At 47.3% G+C, this 27568-nt stretch overlaps 1 protein-coding gene across 2 annotated transcripts in view; it reads right to left on the bottom strand.

Moving 5' to 3' along the window:
* Positions 1-1857: 1857 nt before the first annotated feature.
* The window catches only part of ABHD2 (abhydrolase domain containing 2, acylglycerol lipase), a 103158-nt gene continuing 77447 nt past the window's right edge, over positions 1858-27568 (bottom strand). For both annotated transcript variants that reach the window (XM_077871908.1, XM_077871913.1), the window contains exons 7-11: positions 17263-17355; positions 14300-14410; positions 11806-11875; positions 10243-10327; positions 1858-7787 (exon numbers count right to left, since the gene is read on the bottom strand). In XM_077871908.1, coding sequence (XP_077728034.1) covers positions 7591-7787; positions 10243-10327; positions 11806-11875; positions 14300-14410; positions 17263-17355 — 556 coding nt within the window. In that variant the 3' untranslated portion in view covers positions 1858-7590. The remainder of the gene's footprint in view (positions 7788-10242; positions 10328-11805; positions 11876-14299; positions 14411-17262; positions 17356-27568) is intronic.

The raw sequence follows: 27568 nt of genomic DNA, 5'->3' as shown, positions 1-27568 counted from the left end.
AATGGGATAGAGGGCATGGATAAAAAGGAAGTTTCTGGGTGCGAGTAGGGGGGTTTAACTTATTTCTTTTGAGGAGAGATTCAGGAGTTCAAGGCCAAACTGCCTGTAATGCAGTTTGGTCCCTACCATGGGAAGGTACTCCCCCATAGTGCCAGAGCAGAGGGGCCTGTTGATGAAAAGTATAATAACAAATAGCACCATTGGGATGGTGAGTGATTCTATTTTTTTAAACATGTTATTTATTTTAATTTTTATTTATTTATGATAGTCACACACACACACAGAGAGGCAGAGATATAGGCAGAGGGAGAAGCAGGCTCCATGCACCAGGAGCCCGAAGTGGGATTCGATCCCGGTCTCCAGGATCACGCCCTGGGCCAAAGGCAGGTGCCAAACTGCTGCACCACCCAGGGATCCCTGGTGAGTGATTCTAAATGTTACAGAGCACAGATGTACAGGGTTGCCTCAGGAGATGCTCAGCTTTGTGCTGACCACCTTGGCAAGCTGCTGTCGTCAACCAACCCAACACCCTGGACCTGAAATCTCTTCCATCTGGCACTTTCCATAGGTAGTCTTCTTTACAGGTTGGTTTTCTTGGATCAAAAGAATCTGGCTATTTGGTGGGGGAAAGGAATTGGCGAAGCTTGCTTACCAGAGAGGGATGCACTGTGAAATTTGATTTTGGGCATTCTTAGGTCACGTTAATGCACATCCTCCAAAACCAACACTGCCTACTCCACCTAACTTGACAGAGGTTTTACACAGCCCAGGAGGGAAGAAAACTGAGTGCAGGGGTGGGAGAGCATGGGCAGTACACCTCTCCTGGTGGGGCCAGTCCCGAAGACCCTTAGCTTGGATTCAGACAGATACAAAGGAGAAGAAACCATCACCACCAATCAACCAACCCAAGATACTCCTTTTTTAAAAGATTTATTTATTTGAGGGGTGCCTGGGTGGCTCAGTCGGTTAAGTGTCTGCCTTCAGCTTGGATTGTGATCCCAGGGTTCTGGGATCACGTCAGGCTGTCTGCTCAGTGGGGAGACTGTTTCTCCCTTTCCCTTTGCCTCTCCCCCTGCTTGTGCTCTCTCATGGTCTCTTCTCTTTCAAATAAATATATAAGATCTTAAAAAAAAAAAGATGTATTTATTTGAGAGTGAGTGAGTGAGAGAGAGCATGGAGGGGGGAGAGGGAGAAGCAGACTCCCTGCTGAGCAAAGAGCAGGATGCAGGACACAATCCCAGAACTCTGGGATCACGATCTGAGCCAAAGGCTTCACTGACTGAACCACCCAGGCACCCCCAATCCAATATAATCTTGATTTGGGTCATGTTCACTCAGTCTTTTCAAAGAACATCCTTAGGAAAGCATCCAAATCACGCATGGCAACTACCATTTACATCTGGCCTTACATTTCATCTGTAAGGTTCGCTTTGGAGAGCAGGTAACTCCAGTGCTGGTATCTCATGCCCAGGCTTTCTTGCCTGGAGACGTTGGGTCTGTGAAGACACCTGTGGGCTGGTCATTTCTTTGGCTGGGACAAAATCACTTGTGATAAGAACTTGGTGTTTTGCCTTCTTCTTTTTTTTTTTTTTTCTTCTCTTAAAGATTTTAGTTATTTATTCATGAGAGACAGAGAGAGACAGAGACACAGAGACACAGGCAGAGGGAGAAGCAGGCTCCATGCAGGGAGCCCGATGTGGGACTCAATCCCGGGTCTTCAGGATCAGGCCCTGGACCGAAGGCAGGTGCTAAACTGCTGAGCCACCCTGGCTGCCCTGCCTTCTTCCTTTGAGCTCACATTTGGTGCAGGCATAGGAAGACAGAAACTCCCACTGTACAAAGGACACGTGGCCATGCCACATTTTTAGCTTTTTATTTATTTTTTTAAGTAAAGAAATTCCATGAATCAAAGATAATAAAATTACAGTTTTTGTTTGTAATGATCTTCATTTACCACCACACAGAATCAAAATAGAGCCAAAAGTAGTATGAGAATGTAACATGATCAAGGACACTGTTGTTTTGTATAATTTCTTAATAAAGGTAAATATCCTCATATTTAGAAAAAATTGCATTGCTAGTTGCAAATCTTAAATGCCTCTGTGCTGGAGGATCCTGTATCCCCCCCCCACCAAAATCCGGCAGCACGGAGGCTTTCAGAACACAAACTCAAAAACACATGATTTTCAGGGCAGCGTTGTATGTTTCAGAAAAATCAAAACAAAATCAAACAAAACAAACAAAAATTAGGAATGTGAAAGTGATGGTTCTTAAAAATCAATCTGGAAGCAGATCTGCCAACAGAAGAACGTGGTTGAGCAAGTCCAACCAGGAAAAGGAAAAATGGAACCGGCCTCCCATGCCGCCCCCCAGCCCTGGTGTTGCTAAGGCAGCTGCAGTGGCAGAAGTCAAAAGCTCAGGTACAGTGAAGGTCTTCCTGAGGCAGTGGGAGAGACCCAGATCATCTGGAACTGGTGTGGAGAGGCGACAGGATTCTACATGGACTTGTGCTTTAGGAAAACTGAAGAGGCCAAGAAAAAAAGCCAGACAAGACCTAAGTCCTACACTCAGATAGACCAGGTCCCCGGGAACAGTCTGCGAGAGAAGTGGCTGGCGCTGGACCCAGGGGGTCAGCAGTTATTCTTTATTCTCAGTGACTGGGGACTCCCCAACATGGGTGGTCAGGAGGGAGCATGCCCATTGAGATGAAGGCTATTTCTGCAGGTGCTAGAGGTGAACTGTCCCCAATTTATGGCGATAGATTTCTTGGCTAGTGGGGACTGGAATGGGGAGAAGGTAGGTCCTAGATTTTATTACCAATCAACCAGAGTTAAGGTAGAAGATTTAACCCACCAGTTAGAAATGGACTCCAGCTTGTTCATTAGAGATACACGAATGCTCTCCCCACATACATGCCAGGAAAGACAGTTCAGAGTGGCAGGGGGAGGCTGAGTCTTCCAGAAGGGGCAGCTGTCTACTGTCTGGGAGGCTGAGAATGGCTGGTGTGCTGGACTTTGCAGCCTGCTTCCAAGGGCCATCTGGGGATGACTCCCGGGGTGCAGTACCTAGAGGCAGCAGCAGTGAGGCAGGGAGAGGGAGCAGCCTTTGTTCTGGATAGCCTTCCAGTTCTCACTGCCAGCAGGGGCCAGTTCCCCTTCCCTCAGCTTCAAGTACAATTTGGCAAAACCAATCCCAGTTTATGAAGAAGGGGGTCCCTTCCTTCTGCTTAGATAACAGAGGGAAGAAAATAAAATCCTTCTCCTCGACTGCTAGGCCTCTAAATGCCACAGACACACCACATTTTGTGGCTTTTTGAAGCATCCAAATAATTCGAAGTGGCTTTGAACCACAGAGCAAGGCTGAGAAGGGAGAGAGAGGCATCAGGGGATGAGACATTTGGCCAGTTCTAAGTTGAGGGGTGAGGGTGCCTAATAGAATGAGGCACACACAGGCCACAAGAAGAGATTCTCTGGCTTTGCTGCGGCTTTGCTTTAAACTTCCACAGCTTTTGAAGTCTGGTGCCACAATATTGTTGGAATACCAGAGGATATGCTATAAGTGAGGCTTTCTGGGCACAGTGAACAATTCCAGATGATGCTGCGTGTGGTGCTGCAGTGAGAAACGCTCTTTAATAACTCTCCTGTCCTGCCTGGAGGACAAAGCCCTGAGTTCTTTTGACTCCATGTGATGTTTCAGGGATCCTGACTTGAGCTCTAAGAATCAACGCTGCAGGAAAAGAAAAGCCTCTCACATCTCAGACATCTGCTTGCCTGGCAAACATAAACAAGAACACAAGCCTTGTTTCCCTGGAGCTGGCCAAAGTGATCTCAAAGTCACACAGTTACAAAGAAAGCTCTCATTCAGATGCCAGGCATATAAGCTCAGCGATCCAGAAAGTTCAGCTTTAATGAAGACTTGTAGTTTCAGAATGAAAGGCTGGGCGGTAAGGATTTCTGCTCTGGGAAATATGACTATGAATCTCAATGCTTTGCCTGAGTCACACAAAAAGTTGGGACATTCGCCTTGTTCCCAATGTTCAGCACCTGTCCCAGTCATAAGACCACCCTCGGGACAGTGAGGATATTGAGAGGACAATGGAAATTCTAAAGAGAAGTCAGTCAGAGATACAGGGCTTTGGGCAATATTGTGGATCTTCACTGGCAAAGACTTAGTGCCGAAGCTCCCTCGTCTCCAAGTCCCCCCAAGATGAGGCTGGAGCCTTGACACAGCCACTGCCACTCGCAAGGGCTGTGGAAGGCAGTGGGGAGTGCTTGGGCAAATGATGTGTAAATAGATTAGCGGTCTTCTAGGTGGCCTAAGGTGAGGGCACTGGGGCTCAGAGAAGTGGGTTGCCTGCAATCCAACCTGAATTAGAGACAATTGGGATGAGAACCCAGGTCTCTTGAACCCTGGTTCCATAACATTAGCTCAAGAAAGGAACGCTCCTCTTTCAGGTCTATTTCCCCTATATGGTATGTCACAGGGTCCCCTGCAAGGGTATAAAGCTGCAGAGGGGTTCAAAGAATCTAGCGACAACAAACAACATTCTGCTTTCCTTGTGCTCTGGAATCACTGGTGCAAACTCGCAGCAGGGAAAAGAGGAGCTTTTCCTGAAGTCTGCTAAACTTCCTTCTAACAAAATGTATGAAGGAAACTTGACATCATTTTCTAGGTGATCTTAAGTTGACTGGAATCCATTACTCATTAGCTGTCTTCAAATTGTTTAAGAGGCAGGGAGCATTGCCAGAAGAAATATGGGTGCTTTTCCTCCTTGGTTTTTAATGTGTTATCCCTGTGATAGGATTGTCTAGGTCTATGCAACTTGTATCTGTAATTCTGATTTTAGGATGTTCAAATGCTCTTTGAAAATTCGGCCCTGTGTTAGGCCAGACAGGACCTTCATAGCAAGAAGAGCACTCCCATTGTCATCAGACCTGAATGACTTCAGGAAGAAAAGCAAAGAAAGCTGGAGGAAGGAAAAAGCTGACCTACATTTAAAATGCTGCTCCCGTTTATTAGGCAGGTTTGCATCTCTGTAAATTCAATGCCTCTGTGCTCTCATTCAGGGACAAACAAGAATTTTCCTGTAAGACTGCTGCGGTCACATTCTCATTTCCATGCCGGAGAGCCTGAAGCCTGAACAAAGGACTTCAGTTGATTTCATGTGAGCCAAAATGGAATGTGAGTGCCATTCAGAGTCCACACACTAGAAAGATTTCAGCTGGGAAGCGGCCCCCACAGGCCTGTGGGGTAAATCCCGGTCGGTCGTGTGGCGACAAAGGCCAGGCCCCACGCCCTGCCTCACCACCACCAGCACCACCACCACCAGCACTTCTGGTCCCTTGCCAGCCCCCCTGGTGTGGGACAACAGGACTGTCTTTCCTCTTGCTGAATGGAGCTGGTACCTGGCCACTACTTTGCCAGAACAGGTCAAGAGATGTGACCTAAGGCAAAGGAAAAGGCACCTCTTGCTTCCTGGAATGGTGATCTGGCCCCACTCAGTTATTGCTTCGTTTACCTACTTTCACACAAAGGGTCTTGAGAAACAAAGGCAGTAGTAGGAAGCAGGACTATGAATCTTCTAGGTTACAGCTGTGTTACTGGGTGGAGGGAAAAGCAACAGAGGAGAGGGACCAGCTTCCAAATTGAGGGAGTAGATGATAAAGTGCCAATGTGTGCTAAAAGAACATGGGAAAGGAAATGTACTAGAAAAATACCAGTTGGGGGCGGGGGGGGGGGTGTCACAATAATGAATTTGGTGTGTGTGAGGAATTACAACAAAGCAATGTGGAGACCACAGAAATCTCAATCTTTTGAGACAGTGGCTGTTCTTGATGATATTAGGATGATTTGGTGATTGTCAGAAAACTTCAGGTTACAGACGTTATCGTCAGAGTCACGTGGACTGACACCCAAACAATATCCACCTGCGGCTATGAGGCGTATATCCAGGCCCTCATAGGGCTCCCTTTACCCCTGAAACATCCACACACACCCACTATTTATAATCCTGTCCTGGAGCAAAGGAGATGAAGCAAGGACATTAAAAAAAAAAAGTGTATCCAGGCAATTTTACTTAGAGTTCAGTTTAGTTCCAGATAGCAACTGCTTTTCAAAGTGCAGGGTTTTTTAGATATTCAAGTACCACAGGACTGGGAAAAAGGAGTACTTGAAACCTTGAATGACATTTTCATTTGAAAAGACACACTTTGGAAAGATCCATCCACCAGACTATAAATATGGGCTATTAAATTAAAAATCTGGTTTCAAAATAACACCCTTTTCTGTTTGAAAGATCTTTCTCCAAACTCGGATCCAGCTTTTGAATGGTTTGGGCACCAAAAGCCAGAGCTAGAAAGACTTGGGTTAAAAAAGTAAAATTACCATTAAATGTTTAAAACAAACACCTCTTTATATGAAAATGAGGGACAGAAAAAAAAAAAAAGGCAAACAGTGACATTCACAGGTGTAGACAAGGAGAATCACTTCCCTGGAGGGATGTTCTCTCAAACCTCAGCAAGCTGAGTTTGTCATGGATCTTTAGAACTGGCAGTGGTCTCGGCAATCCACCTGGTCCAAGTCCCCTGTTTTACAGGTGAAGAGACTATAAAGTTCAGAGGGACCTTTCCAGGGTCATACAGCCAGGGAAAAGCAGAGTCTGGCGTAGCCCAAACTCTTCACTGCCCACCAGGCCCTCTCCTGAGACATCACACTGTGACCACACAGGGGCAGTTGGACGTGATAGGTGCCACTGCTTTTGGAGGCCCCTGGGAACTAAGAGCCATATCTACCTATAAATTTCCATAAAATTAGCTACCAAGATGTTTCTAATTTAAAGGCCCTGCAAAAAAACGTGTTTCCCAAATTTGCCTGGTGATGAGGATCACCGGGGGCACTTGTCAAAAATTAAAATCTCCAGACCCCTTCCCAGACCCACTGAATCGGCCTCTTCCAGGGAAGGGACCTGGGAGGCTGAATTTTTAACCAGTGCCCCAGATAACCCTCATCATTGGCAAAGGTGTGGGGAGACTGTCTTAGAAGATTGGAAGGGAGAAACCTGGCTCAAGTTTGGCCATGTAAGGAGCTACACTGCAGCGTGGGAGGCCCAGGTGATTAGGCTCCCAGGCTGACCAGCCTCTTCAGTGTTGGCTTATGTTGACAAGGGCTTTCCAGGGCCTACGTAAGGACACACCCGACCACCACAAAATAGCACACAGCCTTCACTGCTCTTGGGGGCCAGCCTTTTGATTGGCAAAGCAAAACTGCTGTTCAGACACATTTTTAATAGGGAAACTAGATGTAATTGGCTGAAAAGCAATCAAATGCTGAAAGTGGACAGGAGGGTGAGGATCCTGTCACTTGTCACCGTGGATAACAATGCAATGGCAAAAACCAGTAACTAAGCACAAAAATAGCCTGGAGCTCCCAGGGACAGCAGCCTACTCCAGCATGGGTATGCCTGGTGGGTGGTCCCCGTAGATGGTGTGAGGTCAGATCCAGGTCACTGAGGGAGATGGGGGACCTGAAACAGCCGGTGAGGGACGCGGATTCCAGGGGAGGCCGCTGGACCGCGCCGGAGTCTGGGAGGCCTCACTCTGGGTCGGCCTCCACCTGCTCTGTGTCAGAGCACTGTGACTTGTTGCGCTCCCACTGGCAAATGGCGTTGGCGTACTCCACCACCAGCTTATCCATCCACGTCAGGGGCTCGGGGAACAGCACGGAACCCTCAAAGAAGCCCAGGTGGCCCCCGTGCAGAGGCAGCACAAACATGACGTTCTCCCGTTTCTCTGCAGGGAAAAGGCAGTTCAGTGAATCACTGTCTGGTCAGCTCCATGGCAGGCGGTGCCAAAGCGAGCTGGCCAGGGTGGCCCAGGCTTTCCCCACAGGTAAAGGTCACCAAAAGAGAGCATTTGACTTCTACGCATTCTTCCTCCTTCACCAGAGCAGGAGGGAGATTAGGTGGGCTGGGCAAGGCTGTGGGATCTAGCAGGTATTGGAACAGCAGCTTGGCTTGGGGGCGGAATGAGCACCAGCTAAAGAAATACTTTGAAATCTAAGTGGTTCTCAAATTTGGATGTGTGTGTGTGTGTGTGTGTGTGTGTGTGTGAGAGAGAGAGAGAGAGAGAGAGAGAGAGAGAGAACGAACCCAGGCATTGGTATTGCTAAAGCTTACCACATCATTTGATTATATAGCCAGATGTTTCCCAAATTTCACCATGCCTCCAAATCATTGTGATATCAGCTTAAAAAGCAGATCCTGCTCTAACAGGCCCAGATGAGGAGCTGAGATTTTGCATTCCTAACAAGCTCCCAGGTGATGCCAATGCTAAGGGTGGGGACCAGGCTTTGAGTAGGGATTCCTCACATTTATGCTATTATTTACTAGGGAACAAGTTCAATTCAGTGGAATCAATGTTTTTTAATTACACTTATTTATTTTTTTTTTAAAGATTTATTTATCCATGAGAGACATACACAGTGAAAGAGAGGCAGAGACACAGGCAGAGGGAGAGGCAGGCTCCCTGCAGGGAGCCCCATATGGGACTTGATCCGGGATCCCAGGATCACACCCTGAGCCGAAGGCAGATGCCCAACCGCTGAGCCACCCAGGCGTCCCTAGACATTTATCTTTTAAGACTAAACCAGAACTTGGGTGTCTGGGTGGCTCAGTGGTTGAGCATCTGTCTTTTGCTCAGGTCAGGATCCTAGGGTCCTGAGATGATGTCCCACATTGGGCTCCTTGCAGGGAGTCTGCTTCTCCCTCTGCCTATGTCTCTGTGTCTCTCATAAATAAATAAAATCTTAAAAGTTAAAAAAAAAAAAAAAGACTAAACCAGAACTTAAAGCCACAGGTTGTGTTGAAGATGCTCAGTGACATATACGAAATGGCCATCCTGAGCACCGCTGACCTGAAGCCTGGCTTCATGAGTCCACGGGTGGGTCAGCCCTGCATGCCCTAGGAGAAGGCATTGCTGGAGATGTGGCCAAGGGGCAGCCGTGTGCAGCCAGGGACTGCAGGACATGTCTGTCTTCCCAGGGGACACACCGAGAGGGGCCTGGCTGCTCCGGGCCTCGGAGGGATGGTTCTGGCTCTGTGGGGCTCTTTTCTTGTCTGACCCCTTTTATTATTCCTTTTCAGTTATTTCATAAATTCTACGTGACAGCATGAGAGCTCTAGGTGTTGCCTTGGACACCAGAAGGAAGCAGCACTGTTGCTCTCACTGCTGCATGTGGCTGAGCGAGTTGCTTTTGTGCAGGGAGCCTATGGCTCGATAGCAGTTGGTGAGAGCCAGCGTTTATCACCCAACACACCTGCATCACATGCAACTTCCACTCTGGGCAGGGCCCTGGCTGGGTCTCTGCCTGCCAGATTATTTACTTGTCTAGCTTGGGGTTGGAGAGAATCAGACGTGCCCCCTGCTCTGGTTAATGCAGGATATTTACAAAAGAAATGTAACCACACAGGGCTACAGAGGGCGGGCAAATGGGCCCCAGGGATTGGAACTGCAGTGCAAAGTGGCATTGGAATTCCCATGTGTCTCCCTCCCTGGTGTGCAGCAAGACCCAGCCGGCCTGATGCACAGCCATGCTCCCATGAGCTACAAAGTACTTTGCTTTCTCAGTTGCTTATATTTTTATCTTCAAAGCAGATGGAGAAGCTGTCAGAAGAGGTAGGAGAACTGGCTTTTTTGTTTTGCTTTCATATCAGTTTTTTTAAAAAAATAATTAATTGACAGAGATAAAGAGAGAGCACAGCAGGGGGAGCAGGAGAGGGAGAAGCAGGCTCCCTGCTGAGTAGGGAGCCTCATGTGGGCCTCCATCCCAGGACCCTGGGATCATGATCTGAGCCAAAGGCAAACACCCACCCAACTGAGCCACCCAGGCACCCCTCATATCAGGTTTTAAGTCGAAATCTCTCTTTAAGTCAAACACTCAGACTTAATGGAACCATAACCTTGGAATGATAATTTCACAGACCACGAGGGGACTCCCCCAAACCCCTCTTGGCTGTGGATATAAATGATACTCGTCCCTGGCCCCAGGACAGGACATGAGAAGGCTCTGCCCAGACCCCATCACAGCCCCAGGACTATCAGGCCAGGCTGAACGAGAACTCTGCCAGGGGATGTCCTTCTCCATAGAGGCTGGCCTTCAGGAGATGACAGCAGGGTGAAGGTGACACAATTTACCAAGGCAATGTGCTGAATGGCTGGGGGAGCGGCAGCAGGAAGGAGTACTTACCTGAAAGAGATTTGGGAATGGTTAAGAGGCTCTCGTGCACCAATGGATCATCAGCTGCGTTAACCAGCATGAGAGGCACATAAATCTGCAACCAGAAAATAAGGCAGAAATAAATGATCGATTCCCTTTTTTAGACCTCCTTGATTCAAGGTTTAAATTCACTACCAGACACGTCACTGATAAAAAGGGAAGGAGGTCACGACTCAGTGTGTGGCATGGGTAGATTAAAGGCACTTTGTCTTCCTGGGCAGCAGCCTGAATTATAACTGCTCTCATGGCAGCCCTGGCAGGTGTGCTGGGGTTCTAGGTGACACACATGCTCTGAGTGAGGGTGCGGCTTGGTGGGGCTCACTGGCAAATGTCTCTGATGATCTTCACAGTATCTCAAGTTAGCCCACCTTCCAGAATGATGACCTTACAAAGAGTTACATACACGTTCATTCCATTTCTATTGTGGGTGGGAAAAATGGGAGGGTGCTCCCCTCCAGACAGAGGAGACTTTCTAGAAGAATCTGAAGGCAAGAAACAGGAGTAGGTTGGTGGATATTGGGAAGCATTCAACAGCCATTTTTATAAAATAGGCCTCTTCATTTTAGTGGAGACGGGCTGATGGGAGGCGGGCACTGAAATACTATTGAACAGCCATGCCCAGACAGCACAGCCTACTGCTTGTACTAACCTGGAGGTCTCTAACACTGGCTCTAGGCAGCTCAGCATCTTCGTTGCGGCTTAAATGAAGATGCCCAAAGCCTGGGGGATGGTGCTAAGTGAGGAGGGGTGGCCAGTATGATAGGGGGCAGAACTGCAATTCACAATCACCTGCTTCAGCTGCACGAATGGTGGACCAAACCACCAGGTGGACATTGATGGGGATTAACGTGAAGTCCTGTGTTTGAGTAAAAGGAGCAATTGTACAAAGGCAGAATGAGAAGAGACTGGTTTGGTGGGAATACAGGTGAAAAACAGGGGGCTTACGGTCAGCCACAAACTTCACTGAGTCCACGTAAAGTTTACTGCACCTGCTAAGAACTGTGTTCATATAAACCCATCTACCTTGTCACCAGACCTGTTTCCTCACCATTTTGATACAGAAATATATCTATTTTCCTCTGCGTTCACCAGATCATGGCAGGAACTTTGAGTTTAGCCCTAGTCACCACACTAAGAAAATGCACAGTGGCCAAAGACAGGTCTACGATTGTAAGAAACCTACACAGATGTATGAGGAGTTGAGGCAGGAAGCCAGCAAGATTACATTGCCAAAGGAAGACTAAGAAAAACATGGTGTGCAGTAACTTTAAGGGCTTTTCCCCAGATACGGGAGCAGACTGGTCCCGCTCTGCCCTGAAGGCCCACTCTGGGATTAATATCTGGAGGTCACAGGAGGATAGGGTTTGGTGCAAAAACAAAACCCAAGTCAACAGCCACAGATGTCCAAGCCCAATTCCAGCTGAGCCTCCACCAGGGAAGTTGAGGAACATGCTTGGTGCACCATGCATGAAGCCAGAGGACAGGCCACTGATTCTGAGAGGCTGCTACCTCTGAGTTCATGCTGCCACTCACCCTGTGCAGGTATCGCATGCAGCTTTCCTCCTCGTAATATTCCTTCAGGGAGTTGTAGCCATGGAACTTCCTGGGACACAGACACACAGAAGAGGAGGACAAAGCAATGCTTGTCATAAGATGGGATGCTGAGTGGACTTTATTACCCCGCTCCAAGCCCACGCCAATGTGTCACATCGGTAGACTCTACAGAGGTGTCAGAGTTAGGGCTTGAGAGCTCTGGCTCTGGCACCTAGCTTCAAATGGTGACTTTGCCACCTCCAGGCTCTGTGATTGTAGGCTAACTCTTCAAACTCTCTGAGCTTCTCCCTCTGTAAAATGGAGCTAGAGATGATACTTTTGCTAATAGTACTGAGATTCATGGCATTAAAGTGCCTGGCTTAGGGTAATTACTCAGTTAAGTGCTAGCTACAGTACTTATTAGCAGATGTGACACCTGCGAGTCAGTAGAAAACCAGATGTCACTGCAGATGCCAGGAAACTGACATTCAAAGGCAGTTACGAGAACTTTTCTCTTCAATAGAATTCTTCCTGGCTGAGTCACCCAGACGACTGTGAACTACTGGAATGAAACCTGTCTCAGGTAATGGATACGAGACAGAGATTCAGAGTTACCAATTCTGTCTACCCATGGAGCAGTAGTCAGAGATAAATTGACATTTAACAAAACCTTCCGTGTTCCAGCACGAAGTGCAGCACGTCTGCTCTGCCCTGTGCTCTGTTGAGCCTGGAGCTCTGACACCAGCAGGCCGACTCAACCCCAGGCCAGAGGATCTCTGGAAACTCTCTGGAAACCTCTTTCTGAGACACACTAGTGCCTCTGGTTTTTCAGTGGTGGTTTTGTTCTATTCTGACTGGGGTCTTGAAGATACCATGCCTCCCCTGGCACTGTGGATCTCTCCCACTGCCAGGCTCTGTAGATGTCTCTGCCCAGGAAGGACCCAGAGAGCTCAAGCTGCACTGTGAAGGTTCACATGACAGGGAGTGGCCAATAGCAGTGATCACCTCTGTGACATCAGTCCTTTTGTGGTCTTAGGGGGCTGGGGAAGCACTCCCATCCTCCAGTTAACTGGTGACGAGTTAATGAGGAGGCTGCCCAACTGGCCATTTTCATGGAAACTGCTATGATCCAACACTATTCAAAAGGAAGAGCTTTAGGAAGAGTTGAAGAACTTCTCTTTGGGGCTTACACAAAGTCCAAAGATGGTTCCTTTCTCGTTAGATACCACGATAAAGTCACACGATACAGTGAGGGTGGGTATCCATTCTCACCTTCTTTTTTAAAAAATTTATTTATTTATTCATGAGAGACACAGAGAGAGAGGCAGAGACATAGGCAGAGGGAGAAGCAGGCTCCCGGGACTTGAACCCGTTCTGGGGATCATGCCCTGAGCCAAAGGGAGATGCTCAATAGCTGAGCCACCCGGGCCTCCCTCCATTCTCATCTTCTTAATGTACCAGTGATTTTCTGGTTTCTGTTCTCTTTGCCTAACCGTTAACAGGCATATTTCAAGGCTACTTGGTGTAAGAAAGCTACTAAAATCCCATAAGGAAGGTAAATACCCTCAGGTCAATATCTGCCTATCTATTGGATAAACACTAGCTTGCTTTAGATCATGCCTGAATGGTCACTAAGTAAAAAGGATGAGGTTTTTAAAGAGAATGGTGAGGTCAGAGATCAACATTATCTTTTCTAGCTAAGGCTAAGCTCAAGCAGATACTATGCGTACCAGGAAAGAGGACGGTGTCAGGGTCTCAGCCTCAGATGCCTGAAGGGGGCAGGCAAGTGAAAGATAAAGGAACAAAGTGGGTGGGGTTTGTGTATGACACTCAGAGAGGCTTCTCGCCCCCAAAGAAAGGCTCTGCTTTCTTGCAACACACAGACCTCTTGGTCTATTTTTTGTTTTTAGCTTTTGATAGAGACATAGGCAGGTACAAGAAATATTTCCTTTTCCTGCCAATGCAAATTATCTGGCCCCTGATCCCTGCCCCTGTGTCAGGGCACAGCAGGTAGGGTAAGGACTGAACAAAGAGGGTGTACGCACCCCCCATTTCCCCAGTTCAAGCCCAGTTATGCCACATAAGATCGTGGAATGAGTAGTGAGATCCTCTTCTTGTTTTCTAAGAGCAACTAGAAATTTGGATTTTTCTGTGCAGTCTTCAGTTTAAAACCCTAGACATTCAAAGAATAAAAAAAGCCCTGGGGCACCTGGGTGGCACGATTGGTTAACTGACTGAATCTTGGTTTTAGCTCATGGTTTGTGTGATTGAGCCCCATGTCTGGCTCTGTGCTCAGCTTAGAGAGGAGTCTGCTTGAGTTTCTCTCTCCTTCTGTTTCTGTTCCTCTCCCCTGTACTCACTCTCTCAATAAATAAGTCTTTAAAAACAACAACAAAAACCCCTTAACACTAAGGTGGGAGTAGAAAGCCCTCGTGCTGGGCAGTGCTGGCTTGCTACCTCCCACCTGGCACCCCATCCCCAAGCATGGGCACACCTCATCACGTTGTCATCGATCTGCATCAGGGACGTGGCTGTGTAGAGACGGCTCAAGTCTGTGTCCTCCAGGCTCTGGGGTTTCTTAACATGGTCTCCAAAAAGAGCTTGCCTAGAATGTGACAGAATAGTAAACAATAAAAAGCAGATGATAAACCAAATCCGCATGTTGTACATTTGAAACATCCTACAATTTTGTCAATTATACCTCAAACTGAAAAACATTTTAAGGAACAGATGATAAACCACCACAGCAGAGCCCGCTTCCCCACACAGACGCAAGCCAGGAGACAAGTCTTTGAGAAGGCATGTGGAGGCAAGTTAAAAGTAGATGCCTTCGGCCTTCAGAATGTCCCAGAGGATGAGCTTGCAATGTTGACTTTTCAATAACTGAAGAAAGATGACTGCCAAGATCTTATTTTCCTTTTCCGGGACAGCTAGACACACTAAAGATTGGGTTTGAGCCTAGGCGAATACAGTTGGCCCTTGAAAAATGTGGGGGTAGGGATGCCAACTTACAGTAAAAAACCCACATAGAACTTCTGATTCTCCCACAACCTAATATCCCACTGTTGACCAGAAGCCTTGCCAACAGTATTGTCGATGAACATGTATTTTGTGTGTTACATGTTTTACATACTGTATTCCTACAATAAAATATGCTACAGAAAAGGACACATTATTTAGAATGTCAAAGGAAGAGAAAATACATTTACAGCACTGGCCTGAGAAAAATCCATGTATAGGTGGCCCACGAAGTTCAAATCCAAATTTTTCAAGGGTTCGACTCTATTACAAATCCTTTGTTGCAGGGGAGGTCTTAGGATGGGCTCTGTGGTGAGTGGTAAGTGGTGAACCAAACTGTGGGGGGGCCTGTCTTTACACTGGTGACACTGCCCCTTTCTCTTTGGAAGTTGTTTCTGTCATTTAATGAGGAAGACAGTGGTAAACTATCTAGCATTGGGGCAAGTCAACGGCTCTCCAATGTGTCAGCTAAAAAAGCTTACGTATACCCCGAAGAGTCATTATTTCTATTAAGAAAAAGATTTATCTTGAGAGGATGATAATAAAGGTAGAGAGCAAAATGTACACATTTAGACTTTCATGTCCTGTGAGGTCTCTAGCACACAGCTGAAGGAGGAGTTTGTGGTCTGGCCCTATGGTGAGAAAGGTCATCATGGAAACTTGACGTTCTGGAATCTCCTCACAACCTCTCTCAAAGAGGAACACATTTCTTTAGCATTTTTTCCCCCAAAAGACTATTAGGAAGATTATATATTTTGAGTTTAGAATCCACAATTTGAAGTGGTCCTAAAATTTCTAAATGTTTGGCTTTCTGTAGTAGATTTTTAAAATGTAAATACACCTAGAGCATATTCAGAGGGCTCAATTTGTTAAGAATTACATGATGGACCTTTTGGACTAATTAGTGGCAAGATTGGACCTGTAGTAAAACAAACGTTCCCTGGGAGGAGTCCATCCATTCCAGAGGTGGAGAGGCAGAGGACCTGTACTTGGTGTCAGAGGCTTGGCTTCACCCCTCCTGGAACCTCAGCAAAACTCCAGCCCCATAGGAACCTCAGCGAAGCCATGGCTGACTCAGGGCCCAGACGCCATGAGCTGAGTGAAAACAGTTTACATCCAGTCAGCCCAGGGGACCTAAGTCTCCTGTCCTTCACCTGCCTGTCACCAGGGCCCAGCAGCTTGGTGGTCTGAAGGGCCCACAAGCACAGCCTCGCCCAGACTCCATGTAAATCCCGCCAACAGGAAGCCCAATCTGGTGTGCTCAGCTGGGATGGGCAATACCATATTTTCTTTTAACCATTGAAATAAAGAGAATAAGAAATGGATCATTCAGTCAGATTGTCTTTTCCATGATGACATCAACCCCTCCACCTAAAATTGGGTGCCCCTGAGTGCCCATAACATGCCAGGCTCTCGGGGAAATCAAAACGAGCCCAGGGATACCTGGGTGGCTCAGTGGTTGAGCATTTGCCTTGGCTCAGGTCATGATCCCGGGGTCCTAGGATGGAGTCCTGCACTGGGCTCCCCATGGGGAGGCTGTTTCTCCCTCTGCCTATATCTGTGCCTCTTTCTGTCTCTCATGAATAAATCAATAACACCCTTAAAAACAACAACAACAAAATGAACCCAAGCCCTCCTGCACTTTACAGTTTAGTTCAAGACACAGAATTCACCCCGGGGAAGCAACAGAAGAACAAGATGGGGGTGAAAGAGTTGGCTTCATGGAGGAGAACTGAGATGGACCTAAAGAACAGGCAGACATGATGGGAAGGGCCTTCTCAGGAAGGCCCTAGTGGTGTGGGAGTGGGAGAGGCTAGAGGGCGCATGAGCCTCCATGTGGCCCAGTCCAGCTAGAGGGAAGGCAGGTGTGTGGGAAGAGGGAGGGATGGCATCCATTATAACAACTGTAACAATAAAATCATTGCTAATTATTTATTGACTTCTACTGCACGCCACTGGTCTAAGCAGTGGTCAGGGGCTACTCTACCGAAGTATTCTGAGCAGGAGTGAGGCAAGATGAGCATGGGGAATGTGCAGACGTGTGACCGGGCGGTGTGGACACTACGTGGTGCCCAGTGGTGGGACTCTTGTCGTGCAGCTGCTGGTCAGAATCCCACAAGCCAGCAGAGAGTGATTCCTGATTCTTAAGCCAAGAGCAGCCCAAGAAGGAAGGTTCCTACACTATGACAAGCCACCCTGAGGATTGCTCTAATGTGGGAAAGAATCATGGGATGGGTTTCTTATCTCGGATATAGTGGGAATCACGAGGGCAAGAAAAGGATTAGGTGAATATGGCAGCTTGGGACAAGTTTGTTTCTAAGCAAGTCACAGAGCAGCCAGCAGAGAATCTGCAACACCCCTCCCTGCCTTTATTTTATTTTTTTGGAGAAACAAGAGTTCTGGCTTTTAGTGACTCAAAAGTAAGTGTAGGTGTCATACCTGTGCGAGAGGATGATCTTCTTCATGTTGTCTGCCATGAGGAAGTTGTAGAAGCGCCGGCACTGATCCCACTGCATGAAGGTCTCCTGGGCCCTGAAAAAACGGCAGGCCAGAGTGAGAGGCTGTGCCCTGGAGGGATGCACTGGCTCCCGACCCTGGAACACGGGTCTCTGCACATGGCCTCAAACTCTCGCTTAGAGAGATCTTGTGGAGACACCAAACAGCCTTGCTGAACATGCAGTCCCAGCGAGAAAGCTCTGTAGTGGCACAGGCTTTGTGGGGGACAGTCCCAACACCCTCCTCAAGCATGGCAGCCTTCTCTTAGTCACAGAGCTCGCGAGTACTGGCATTTGAACACCTCTATTTGGCTTTCTACCTTGCAGGAAGACTTTCTTGGTTTAATTACAGGTGTATGTAAGGGGAGGGTGGGTATGGAGAGGCAGAGTGCAGGGCAGAGCCTAAAAGAATCTCTTTTGTTGTTGTTTGAGAACCAAAGGGAAATCATACCATTTGAGCTCTCTTGATTAGGCTTAGAACATTCAAGGGGCAAGGAAACGGAAGGAGAGGTAGAGCGGCAATCCACTCCTTCTGGACATGGCTGTGGGGGCTGGTTCTGAGGAGCTAGTGTGTGTAGTTAGCACGATCAGGCCTACCTGACATGAGGGTCACCGCCTAACCCCCCAGCAGTGGCACTAGGCAGATAATATTATCCCTCCCTAGATCAGGAGACCACAATGGACTCAGAGAGGTCAAGGGACTGGTTCTGGGTGACACTAGGACAGTAAGGGGCGGCCTTCTCTATGCGCCAGCAGGGTGGATTTCCTCCCTCCAGCTGGTTTAGCCCTTCCTGCTCTGTGCCCTCTTCCCTGTGTGTAAACCCAAACGCAGCTGCCACAGAGTCCATGCTAACCCCCACCTCGCAGATGTCTGAGTCTCAAGGCGTGCTTCTACCCTGGAAGTGAATCTGGGTGTCACCATTCTCACACAGAATCCCTTGGTGCCAGATGGCTAAAGAGGGGACTGGGGAATTTTTTTTTCCCTAAAAATCCAGGGGTTTATGAGGCAATTTCCACAAGGCTGCCACACTTCAGTTTTGGAATGGCAAACATTTTCCATAATACTGTGGTTAAAAAAATAAGAGGTAGTGAGAGGTTAAAAGTGAAAGGGTTTGTGGCTTTAATGGTCTATGATGTGCTCCTGAGAGCCAGGGCTGAGGCTCAAGGGGAAAACCAACACTGCCTTCAAAGGTCAAAAGACCATTCTGTAAATGTATGAGGGGCTTCCCAAATGTTGCAGAAATAGAAAGGATGGGTCAGATCACTGTGCGCAGGACCCCGAGTAAGGCAGGGATCTGGACACTTGCCTCTTGGTCTGAGTGAGGAGGGAGGAGGGAGTCACCCAATCCATGAGCCAAAACCTGCTTCCTCTGCCAGCACCCCTCCCCCCGACCTTGGACCCAGCTGCCCCTTCCTCAGGCAGCCAACTGTCCCAGCTTTCTCTGGCCCTTGGCCATTTCTGCCTTTGCTGACTTCCTAACTGCTTCGGTTAGTATGTCCTGCATATTAGAGGGGATGCAGAGGGAAGGAAGTGGGGGGTGCCGGCCAGACACATAAGACATGAAAGCTGCTCCAGCCCTGCAGAGGATCTTGAACTAAAAAACAAGAGCCACGCACTGAAAGGCTCCGGGGACCCCCAGGGGCCCAGGGTCGAGGAGGACTGGGATGAGGATGCTGCAACCACCATCTCCCCCAGTCTTGCTGGCTGACACAGATTCCTAGCATCTCTGCTTTACCACTCAGCATCCATGGGGGGCTTTCATAACCTTTGGGTATAAATTATGGAACTGAAACAATTTTAGTATATGTGCTGCCGAAGCGAGCACAGGAACTGAAACAATTTTATATTGGCCTAATAAAACCTAATCAAGAGCAATGTATTATAAATACATTCATTCCAAATATTTTTTTAAAGGACTAATTTCTTCAATACCACCATGACCACCACCAACATATGGAAAGAAATCAGGGCGGGGAATGTAGAGACTCAAACTTACAAGACAGATCAACAAAAGCAATGCATGGGCATTATGTGGATCCTGATTCAAATAAGTCAACTGTTAAAACACTTCTGTGAGACAATCAAGGAAATCTGACCCCTGGGTAGAAATGGGCTATTAGAGAATCATTCATTTCTTGGTATGATAATGATATTGTGGTTATATTTTTAAAAAGTCCTTAGAGTTTTTTAGTGTGAACTAATGACATATTTTCAGATGAAATGATATGATGCCTGGGATCTGATTTAAAATAATCCAATTTCGGGGCAGCCCCGATGGCTCAGCAGTTTAGCACCGCCTTCGACCCGGGGCATGATCCTGGAGACCTAGGATCGAATTCCACGTCAGGTTCCCTGCATAGAGCCTACTTCTCCCTCTGCCTGTGTCTCTGCCTCTCACTCTCTGTGTCTCTCATGAATAAATAAATAAACTGTTTAAAAAAATAAAATAAAATAAAATAAAATAAAATAAAATAAAATAATCCAATTTTTAGGGGAGTGGGGTGTGCCTGAGGTGTAGAGGGAGCAGAACAGCTATGAACTAAGCATTGCTGAAGTGGGTGATGGGCACCCAGGAGTTCAATATCCTACTCTTTTTTATATGTGCCTAAAATTTTCCATAATAATGAAGGAAGAGGAGGAAGAAAGAGAAAAAAATAGAAAATCATTTTGAGTTATGAGCTACTGAAAATGATTTGCCCCACTGAGGACAGTCAAAGAGTTACAGAGAAGAGTCAGAGTTAGTTTTAACTGCTTAAACCCATGAGACTCCACAACCATTTCCAGGGACAGTAAAGAAGCTGGCAGGTTATATGGAACCATGACCCACAAAGCCCCACCAAACCTCACTCATGCAGTTCCCACCGAGGCCAAACTCCCATTGTCTTGTTTTTGCAGCGAGAGGAGGCAGGAGACAGGACCAGGTTGGTGTGGCAGATGAGCCTGGGGCCTTTGGGTAGGCGGTGATATGAAGGTCTTACAAGATGTCCAGGCCACCCTGGAGGCAAGACACGGACCTGAATACAGCCCATCTGACCCCACTGCAGACTCTAAAGGCCACTTCACCTCGCCAAGCCTCAGCTTTTTTATCTGACAAATCAGGGGGTTGAACAAGAGAATCCATTTCACACCCAGATTGTTCTACGGCTGGGGTTTCTAGATAGCTTTAGCACAGGCTGTGCAGAGCCCACCCTGGGGGACCTCAGTGGTGTTTCTGCTGCTTCTCTTAATGGTGGATGTGGGGAAGTGGGAGAGCTGGCCGGCTGGTGGTGTTAGGAAGGAGTCTGGATTCTGGCCTCAGCTGAGGAGACCTGGGGTACAGGCTCCTGGGAGAGATGCCTCGTGTGTCTCCTAAGGATGGGGCAAATGTCTGCCTGGAAACCAGAGGAGTCCGGCAGGAGGTTTAAAAGGAACGGTGGTGATGTGGGGGGAAAGAACACTCAGCTGAAACCCTGATGACATGGTGGACTGCCAGCAAATGGGAAAGGCAAGGGAAGGAGAAACCATCATGGTTCCTGATGGTGGCAGGCCACTGGGCAGAGCATGCACACGGTGAATGTCACTCAAGAGAGGATACAAGATCTCGCAGCCGTCAGCAGGACATGCAAAGATGGGACCAGGACTGGAAGAAACTGGTCTTCCTGTGGAGGACCCCGGGTGGCTACTCAAAATGAGGGAAACTTCTAGAAAGAAAAGCAGAGAAGTCTTCTCTGGCAAGAAAACACACTCCTGTGTTGAGCTCAAAGTCTGAGGTAAAAAAAAAACATGCAGAGAACATTTGGATGAGACCTGGCTGATTCAATGGAAGAAACGAATTTTAAGTTGCTTGAGGCATGCCACAAAATGGGCACCAAAGTCAGGGAACTCTGGCTTTCTGGACACTGAATGAGTCTCTTCACTTGGCCAAAGAGTAGAACCTCCATGTTCCTGACTTGTCTCTAGACATCTACATCCTCCAGAAGAGAGAGGAGACAGCAGGAAGTGCTCCCTGGGCTGAGCCACTGAGAGGGTCTGGCTGAGGACACAGGAGAGACATGTGGAACCCAGGAGAACCCAGCCAGGTCATAATTACAGGCAGGGGATGGCTTTGAATTCTCCAGGAAGGCCGGTTTCATCTACTTCAGGAAGGCTCAGGATGACTCCGAGAAGGCTGATGCCTCCTGAGAATTGCAAAGACCTCAGAAAGTGATTCTGTCATTGAGGATGCAAATGAGAGGAAGAGAGTATCCCCCAAATCAGCAGGGGAAATATACGGACTTTTATTTTTAATTTTTTAATTTTTTAATTTTTATTTTTTTAAGATTTTATTTATTTATTCATGAGAGGCACAGAGAGAGAGAGAGAGAGAGAAAGAGAGAGAGAGAGAGAGACAGGCAGAGACAGGCAGAGGAAGAAGCAGGCTCCATGCACGGAGCCTGATGTGGGACTCAATCCCGGGACTCCAGGACCACACCCTGGGCCAAAGGCAGGCGCCCAACCGTTGAGCCACCCCCTATATACGGACTTTTAAAGAACGCTATCCCTCCATCTGTCTACCTATCTATTATCAAAACAAATAAATGCCTTTATGTCTGATCAATGTAACATTAAATAATAAGATACTATCTGTACTGGTTTCCCAGCTACCTGGTGAGTGATTTCCTTTGGAATACTTACAAGAGTTTTAAAGAGTTTTAAACAAGAGTTGTGGAAGGAGATGGATTTTTTTTTTTAATTTTAAAGATTTATTTGAAAGAGAGAGAGAGAAAGAGAGAGCATGAGCAGGGGGAGGGGCAGAGGGAGAAGGAGCATCTCAAGCAGACTCCTCGGTGAGCATGGAGCCCCATGCCAGGCTTGATCTCACAACCCTGAGATCAGAACCTGAGCTGAAACCAAAACCTGGACACTTAACTGTTGGAGCCACTCAGGTGCCCCAGGACATGGATTTTTAAATGCATAGAAGAGGGTCCAAACGAATGGGCACCTACAGTCATATGCAGGGCAACCTACTAGAGTAAGGAAGAGCCGAGCTGACTGCTTTATGCCGCTGGAGGGCTTCTCAGAGAAAGCACAACTTCCCAACTCCTTCTTTGCACAATGAGGGGACCAAGCATTGACTAAAAGGAACTGAAGTCAGAAGAGAATGAGCTGGGGAAAGAGGGCACCTAACACCTAAAGGAATTCAAATCTCCTGACTCACATAAATAAGATCTCAGAGTGCTGAGAGGCTGTGAGAGTGATCAAAGTGCTTTCCTGGGGTCTTCGAGAAGACAGTGGGAGAAAGGTTCTGTGAGACTGGGAGCCCGTGATTCTAACAGGCCAGAAAAGGACAAGAAGACAGGTGTGCTGCAAATTAAGGCAGGTGATGAATTTACAGGGTGTGGATGTAGGCAATATTAAAACACACCTTAAAAGTAATATGCTAATGAAACTGCAAAATCATAGTACCTTTTCCCAGAATGCTACCACACCAATGTAAGAAAATTGTTCTTATTTGGGGAGGGGAGTTTCTCTTCCAGACTTTGCCCGTCTTTAATCTTAAAAAAATTTTTTTTTCAAAGATAAGTATTTTATTTATTTATTTTTAAAGATTTATTTATTTATGATAGAGAGAGAGAGGCAGAGACACAGGCAGAGGGAGAAGCAGACTCCATGCCAGGAGCCTGATGTGGGACTCGATCCTGGGACTCCAGGATTGCACCCTGGGCCGAAGGCAGGCGCCAAACCACTGAGCCACCCAGGGATCCTCTTTTTTTAAAAATTTTTAATCATGGTGGTAAAAAACTCATAAGATTTACCTTAACCATTTTTAAGTATACAGTTCAGTAGTGTTAAGTCTATTTACACTGTTGTGTAATAGATCCCCAGAACTTTTCTATCATGTGAATATAAAAGTCTATACTCATTGAAGTAGGACTTCCCATTTCCCCTATCCTACTATCATAATTTTACATAGTTGCCTTCCTCACTACGTTTTTTCCCCTCATTTTATTATTTTATTATCATTATTTTTAAGTAGGTTCCGTGCCTAGCATGGAGCCCAACACGGGGCTTGAACTCACAACCCTGAGATTGAGACCTGAGCTGAGCTCAAGAGTCAGACACCTAGCCAACTGAACCACCCAGGCCCCACCCCCACTACTTTTAATATATATATTCTGTAATGTTATAGATTTTCTTGATTTTTTTAAAAAATAGAATCTTCCTTGTTTGCCACTGTAATTTGTAGGTCATAATTTACAATTCTCTCTCATGCTGGACTGGTGCTGGTTACCTCTAGCTTGGCCCTACAAGAGTCATACTGTAGTGGCAGCAAAGCCAAGACCACCCTTGAACAGTGTGGCTTCTGGGAGGAGGGATGGTGGAGCCTCTGGACCTGAGAGACCCAAGTGAGAGGGCTCCAGGCTGGCCACTTGTTCCGGGGCAGGGCTGATCTGCAGAGACGTCAGCTTGAGAGTGCAGGCAAAAGAAAACCATCTCTGCACCCCTCTATGCACTGGGGAGTGGGCCCAGAGTCCTTCATTCCAGCCTTGCTAGGCTTTGCAGGGAGGATGGGGCATGAAGCTCAGACAAAGGTAGGGATGGCCACCCACTAACTGCTCTCTGCCTGGTCAGAATGTTTTCCCTTAGGATGTACTTTTACAGGAATGTGATTACTAAGTGAAAGGGGCTGTCCCCCTCATTTTTCTGATAGAAAAAAATTAGCAATAAAAAGTAAACAAATCCCCAAGATACTAAGGGCAAGCCATTTGGTCAGCTTCACAACCCACTGGTGGAGAAGCCAAGCTGTTTCCTAGGTTGGAGTTCTGCCCACAGAGTTTTGTCTAAACTCAGTAGATTTTCCCCTTTTGCTTGGCTCTGATACAAAACTACCGATCGTTAAAACTGTCATACAGCTCTTGCACTATAAACACAGACTTGATGAAGGGACAACTCTATAGAAGGACTTTATAGAATGAAAGCCCTCGCTCTTGCCATAAATGCATCCATAGTCTGGAGGTTGCCCATTCAAAGCAAAAGAGAGAATACATACACCATTTGCCAGAAAGTGGTGCTTACACACCCATTCAGCTAGGGGCAGGACTACACTTAGGGAGATCTGCTCACTCTCTATTGTCCTCCAAGGGGCCCCTGACCCTCGCCTGGGCCCTGTACCACTGTCCTCTCTACCCTCACCTGCTGCCCAAATCCCTCTCCATTGGCCTTCACTTGACTTAGGATTTCCTTGCACCATATGCCTAGTGGTAATATTTTAAGATAGATAGATAGATAGATAGATAGATAGATAGATAGATAGATAGCTGATAGATTTATTGATTGATTGAGTAATTGATTGAGAGGTTGAGGGGGAGGGGCAGAAGGAAAGGGAGAGAGAGAATTCCAAGCAGACTCTAGGTTGAGTGCATAGCCCATTGTGGGGTGTGACCCCATGACCCTGAGCTCATGACCTGAAATCAAACGTCAGACATTCAACCAACTGAGCCAACCAGATGCCCCACCTGGCATGGTGTGTAATCTATTAGTGATATTTACTCGTTGGTTTGCTACTTTGCAAACATCATAAGTGCTGTGATGTCCTCATACACAGACTATGTCTCATACCCAAACTGCAATGAAATACTGGTATTTTGATCATAGTATGATTGGCAGATCTGCAATGCAAGATTGTTGAGGGCTTCCTTAGGAATGAAGAATTGATTTTACCTGAAACCAGTCCAAAAAAGCCTCCCTTCCCTTTTCTTTAGGCCCCATGAGGGGCCTGTCTTGTTTGGAGGCTGTGTCCTCATTACCTAGAAGGGTGTCTAGCTGAATGAACCAAATGAATCAAGGGATGAATTAACCTGCAGGTAACCTGCTGGTACCACTTCTTTTCCCTCTCACACTCCTGGCTGGTCACTACTCATTGGATGAATTTATAATCACGAGTCTTCATAAGTAAACTTCAAATGATTAATTCCACCAGAATTAGACTGAGTCTGACCATACACATTTCCAGGACTAGTTAGTAGCTCTCTGTGTGGAGGGAACGATGCTAAGTTCATAAGCAGCAGGTACTTTTCGGGTACCCGTGCGCCCCTTTGAGCGGTTCAGCACAGCATAAATGTGAGCTTCTCTAGCAGCAGCTAGGCTTTGCTAACTACGGCAAGCGGGTGCTGGCTTTTGGGCCTTGGGTGGGCTCTGGCTAGAGGGATGGTGCGCTATCAGGGTGAGAAGCCAGCAGGAGGGGATGGGTCACTGACAAGCGGTTCTCAGGACTCAACTAGGGGAGATTTACCGGTGGAATGGACTCCTGTGTGGCCCCTGCAGAGGCAGCCGGGCCCTCCCTGCTCCACCTCGGCGTAAAGGAAACATGGCTGCCATCGTCCCAGTGCTGAGAAGGCTCATTGCCCTCAAGCCTTGGCAGAAACAAAAGGTGACACTTGTTTAAAGTAAGGCACTGTCCTTCGGTGAGTAGATCTCATTAGGATGTTGAGGGCACCCGAGCCCCAGGCAGCACCTGCACACACAGGGTGATGGGGTCTCCTTGACCAGGCACCACTTCGGTGTGTGGGGTCACAGGATCTGAGCCCTGGCATTATTCTCTGTGCTCCATGGGATAAAGCTGCCTCTTTCTCTCCTCAGTGGACGGGGTTGATGTGACAGTACGTGATTAGAGTCTGAAGAGCTCTGAGGTCACAAAGAGGGGTGGTATACACAGTGCCTCACAGATTCTAGAGTCCCTGTTTCCTAAGTTTGCACAGATTTCCTGCGAACACCTTCATTCACCCAATGCAAGGATCACCTGCTTTTGCCAACAGCAGGTGGCGTTCACGCAAGCAAAATGAAATGCAGATGCTGTCACTTAAGATTTTGTGCTTTGGGGGAAAAAAATGAAAACAAACTTGTCCTGGATCCTCCTACTTATCAAACGCTGTGCTCTCTGAACACAAAGTGTGTGCTCACAGTAATTTTGCAGGTGATAGAAGGCTTGTTGAAAACTGTACCATTTGTCAGGTGTGAGCAGGCAGGTAGGTAGGCCCTTTCAGTGACTAGGCAGGATGGGACTTCGGTTAACTCCAGCTCCATAATGGCTATGAATTGGGAATTGGGTATTTCTAGGCAAGCCAAAATAAAGGGATGTGTCCTTTCATCTGGCTCTCCAGAGCACAGAGGAGGACTGAAGGGGAGGATTCCCAGCAGGAGCATTAGGGGATCAACCTCATCCTGTGACAACAGAGCTGGAGGGGCCCACTCAGGTCCCTAGGCCCAATGACTGCTAAATGTGGCTATGTATCATTAGTTACTTGTGAAATGTGTCCAAATGCAGAGTCCTGGCTCTATACCCCAGATCCTTGAGTCCAAATCAACAAGACTGGGGCCCAAGAAACTGAATTTATTTCTATGATCCCCCAAGTGACTCTTAAGTGAAACAGCAATTCACTGGACTGGTCTCTATGACCCAGTGGCCTAACCTACACTTCTTGACTCACAGTGACTGACAGTAATTACCAGTTCCGGACCATACACGCCTGTCCTGCATACGTGTGTATGCCTCTGTCCCTCACAATGGTGCTGTGAGGTAGGTACTATGTAGTATTACTGCTGTCCCCATTGTGCAGGTGAGGAAAATGAGAACCCAGGCCTCGGCCCTAGAACTCAGGAACGGTTCCTTCAGGGATATGTTTCAAGTCTTCTTTCGGGCACGTTTAAATCCTCCTTTTGGGCCAACTTTATGCCTCGTGGGCAGAGCCTGAATTCTGGGCCTGCATTTGCCCTTTGGATATGCTGGCTTCAAATTCCAGTAATACATATTTGGAAATAACAGGCAGCCTCTATCCCTCAGAAAATGCTGCAAAAGGTTGAAACTATACTATGAGATAGAGGCAAGGCCAAAAGGCAGGAATCATTTATTAACTATAAGGACTGTTGGGCATTAGGTTGGATCAATAAGGGAGACTTTTTAAAACTTTCTTGTGCAATTCTGGATTTCTTCAAGAGATCTTTAATAACTGGTCACATTCATTTGAAATACAAAAGACATTGTGAAGAGGGAGTAAGGGAAAGATGTGAGTGCATTTCAAGAGTCTGGAGAAGGTAGTGTGTGAATGAGTGTGTGTGTGCGCGCACACACGCACATGTGTGGTGACCCTCAAGAGATCTGGGATGAAACATCTCAGAGCAGATGAAAATGCCCTCCTAAGGGCTCATCCTGCAGGGCTCTGTTGGCAGGACACTAGGGGCGAGATAAACCTTTACCAGCCAGGTCGTTTCCCTTGTGGTGACGTCTGGGATG

This window comes from Canis aureus, chromosome 2 (assembly GCF_053574225.1).
Source record: "Canis aureus isolate CA01 chromosome 2, VMU_Caureus_v.1.0, whole genome shotgun sequence".
Lineage (NCBI taxonomy): Eukaryota > Metazoa > Chordata > Mammalia > Carnivora > Canidae > Canis > Canis aureus.
The sequence above is the reverse complement of the archived record's forward strand: the minus strand, read 5'-3'. Positions and strand labels throughout refer to the sequence as shown.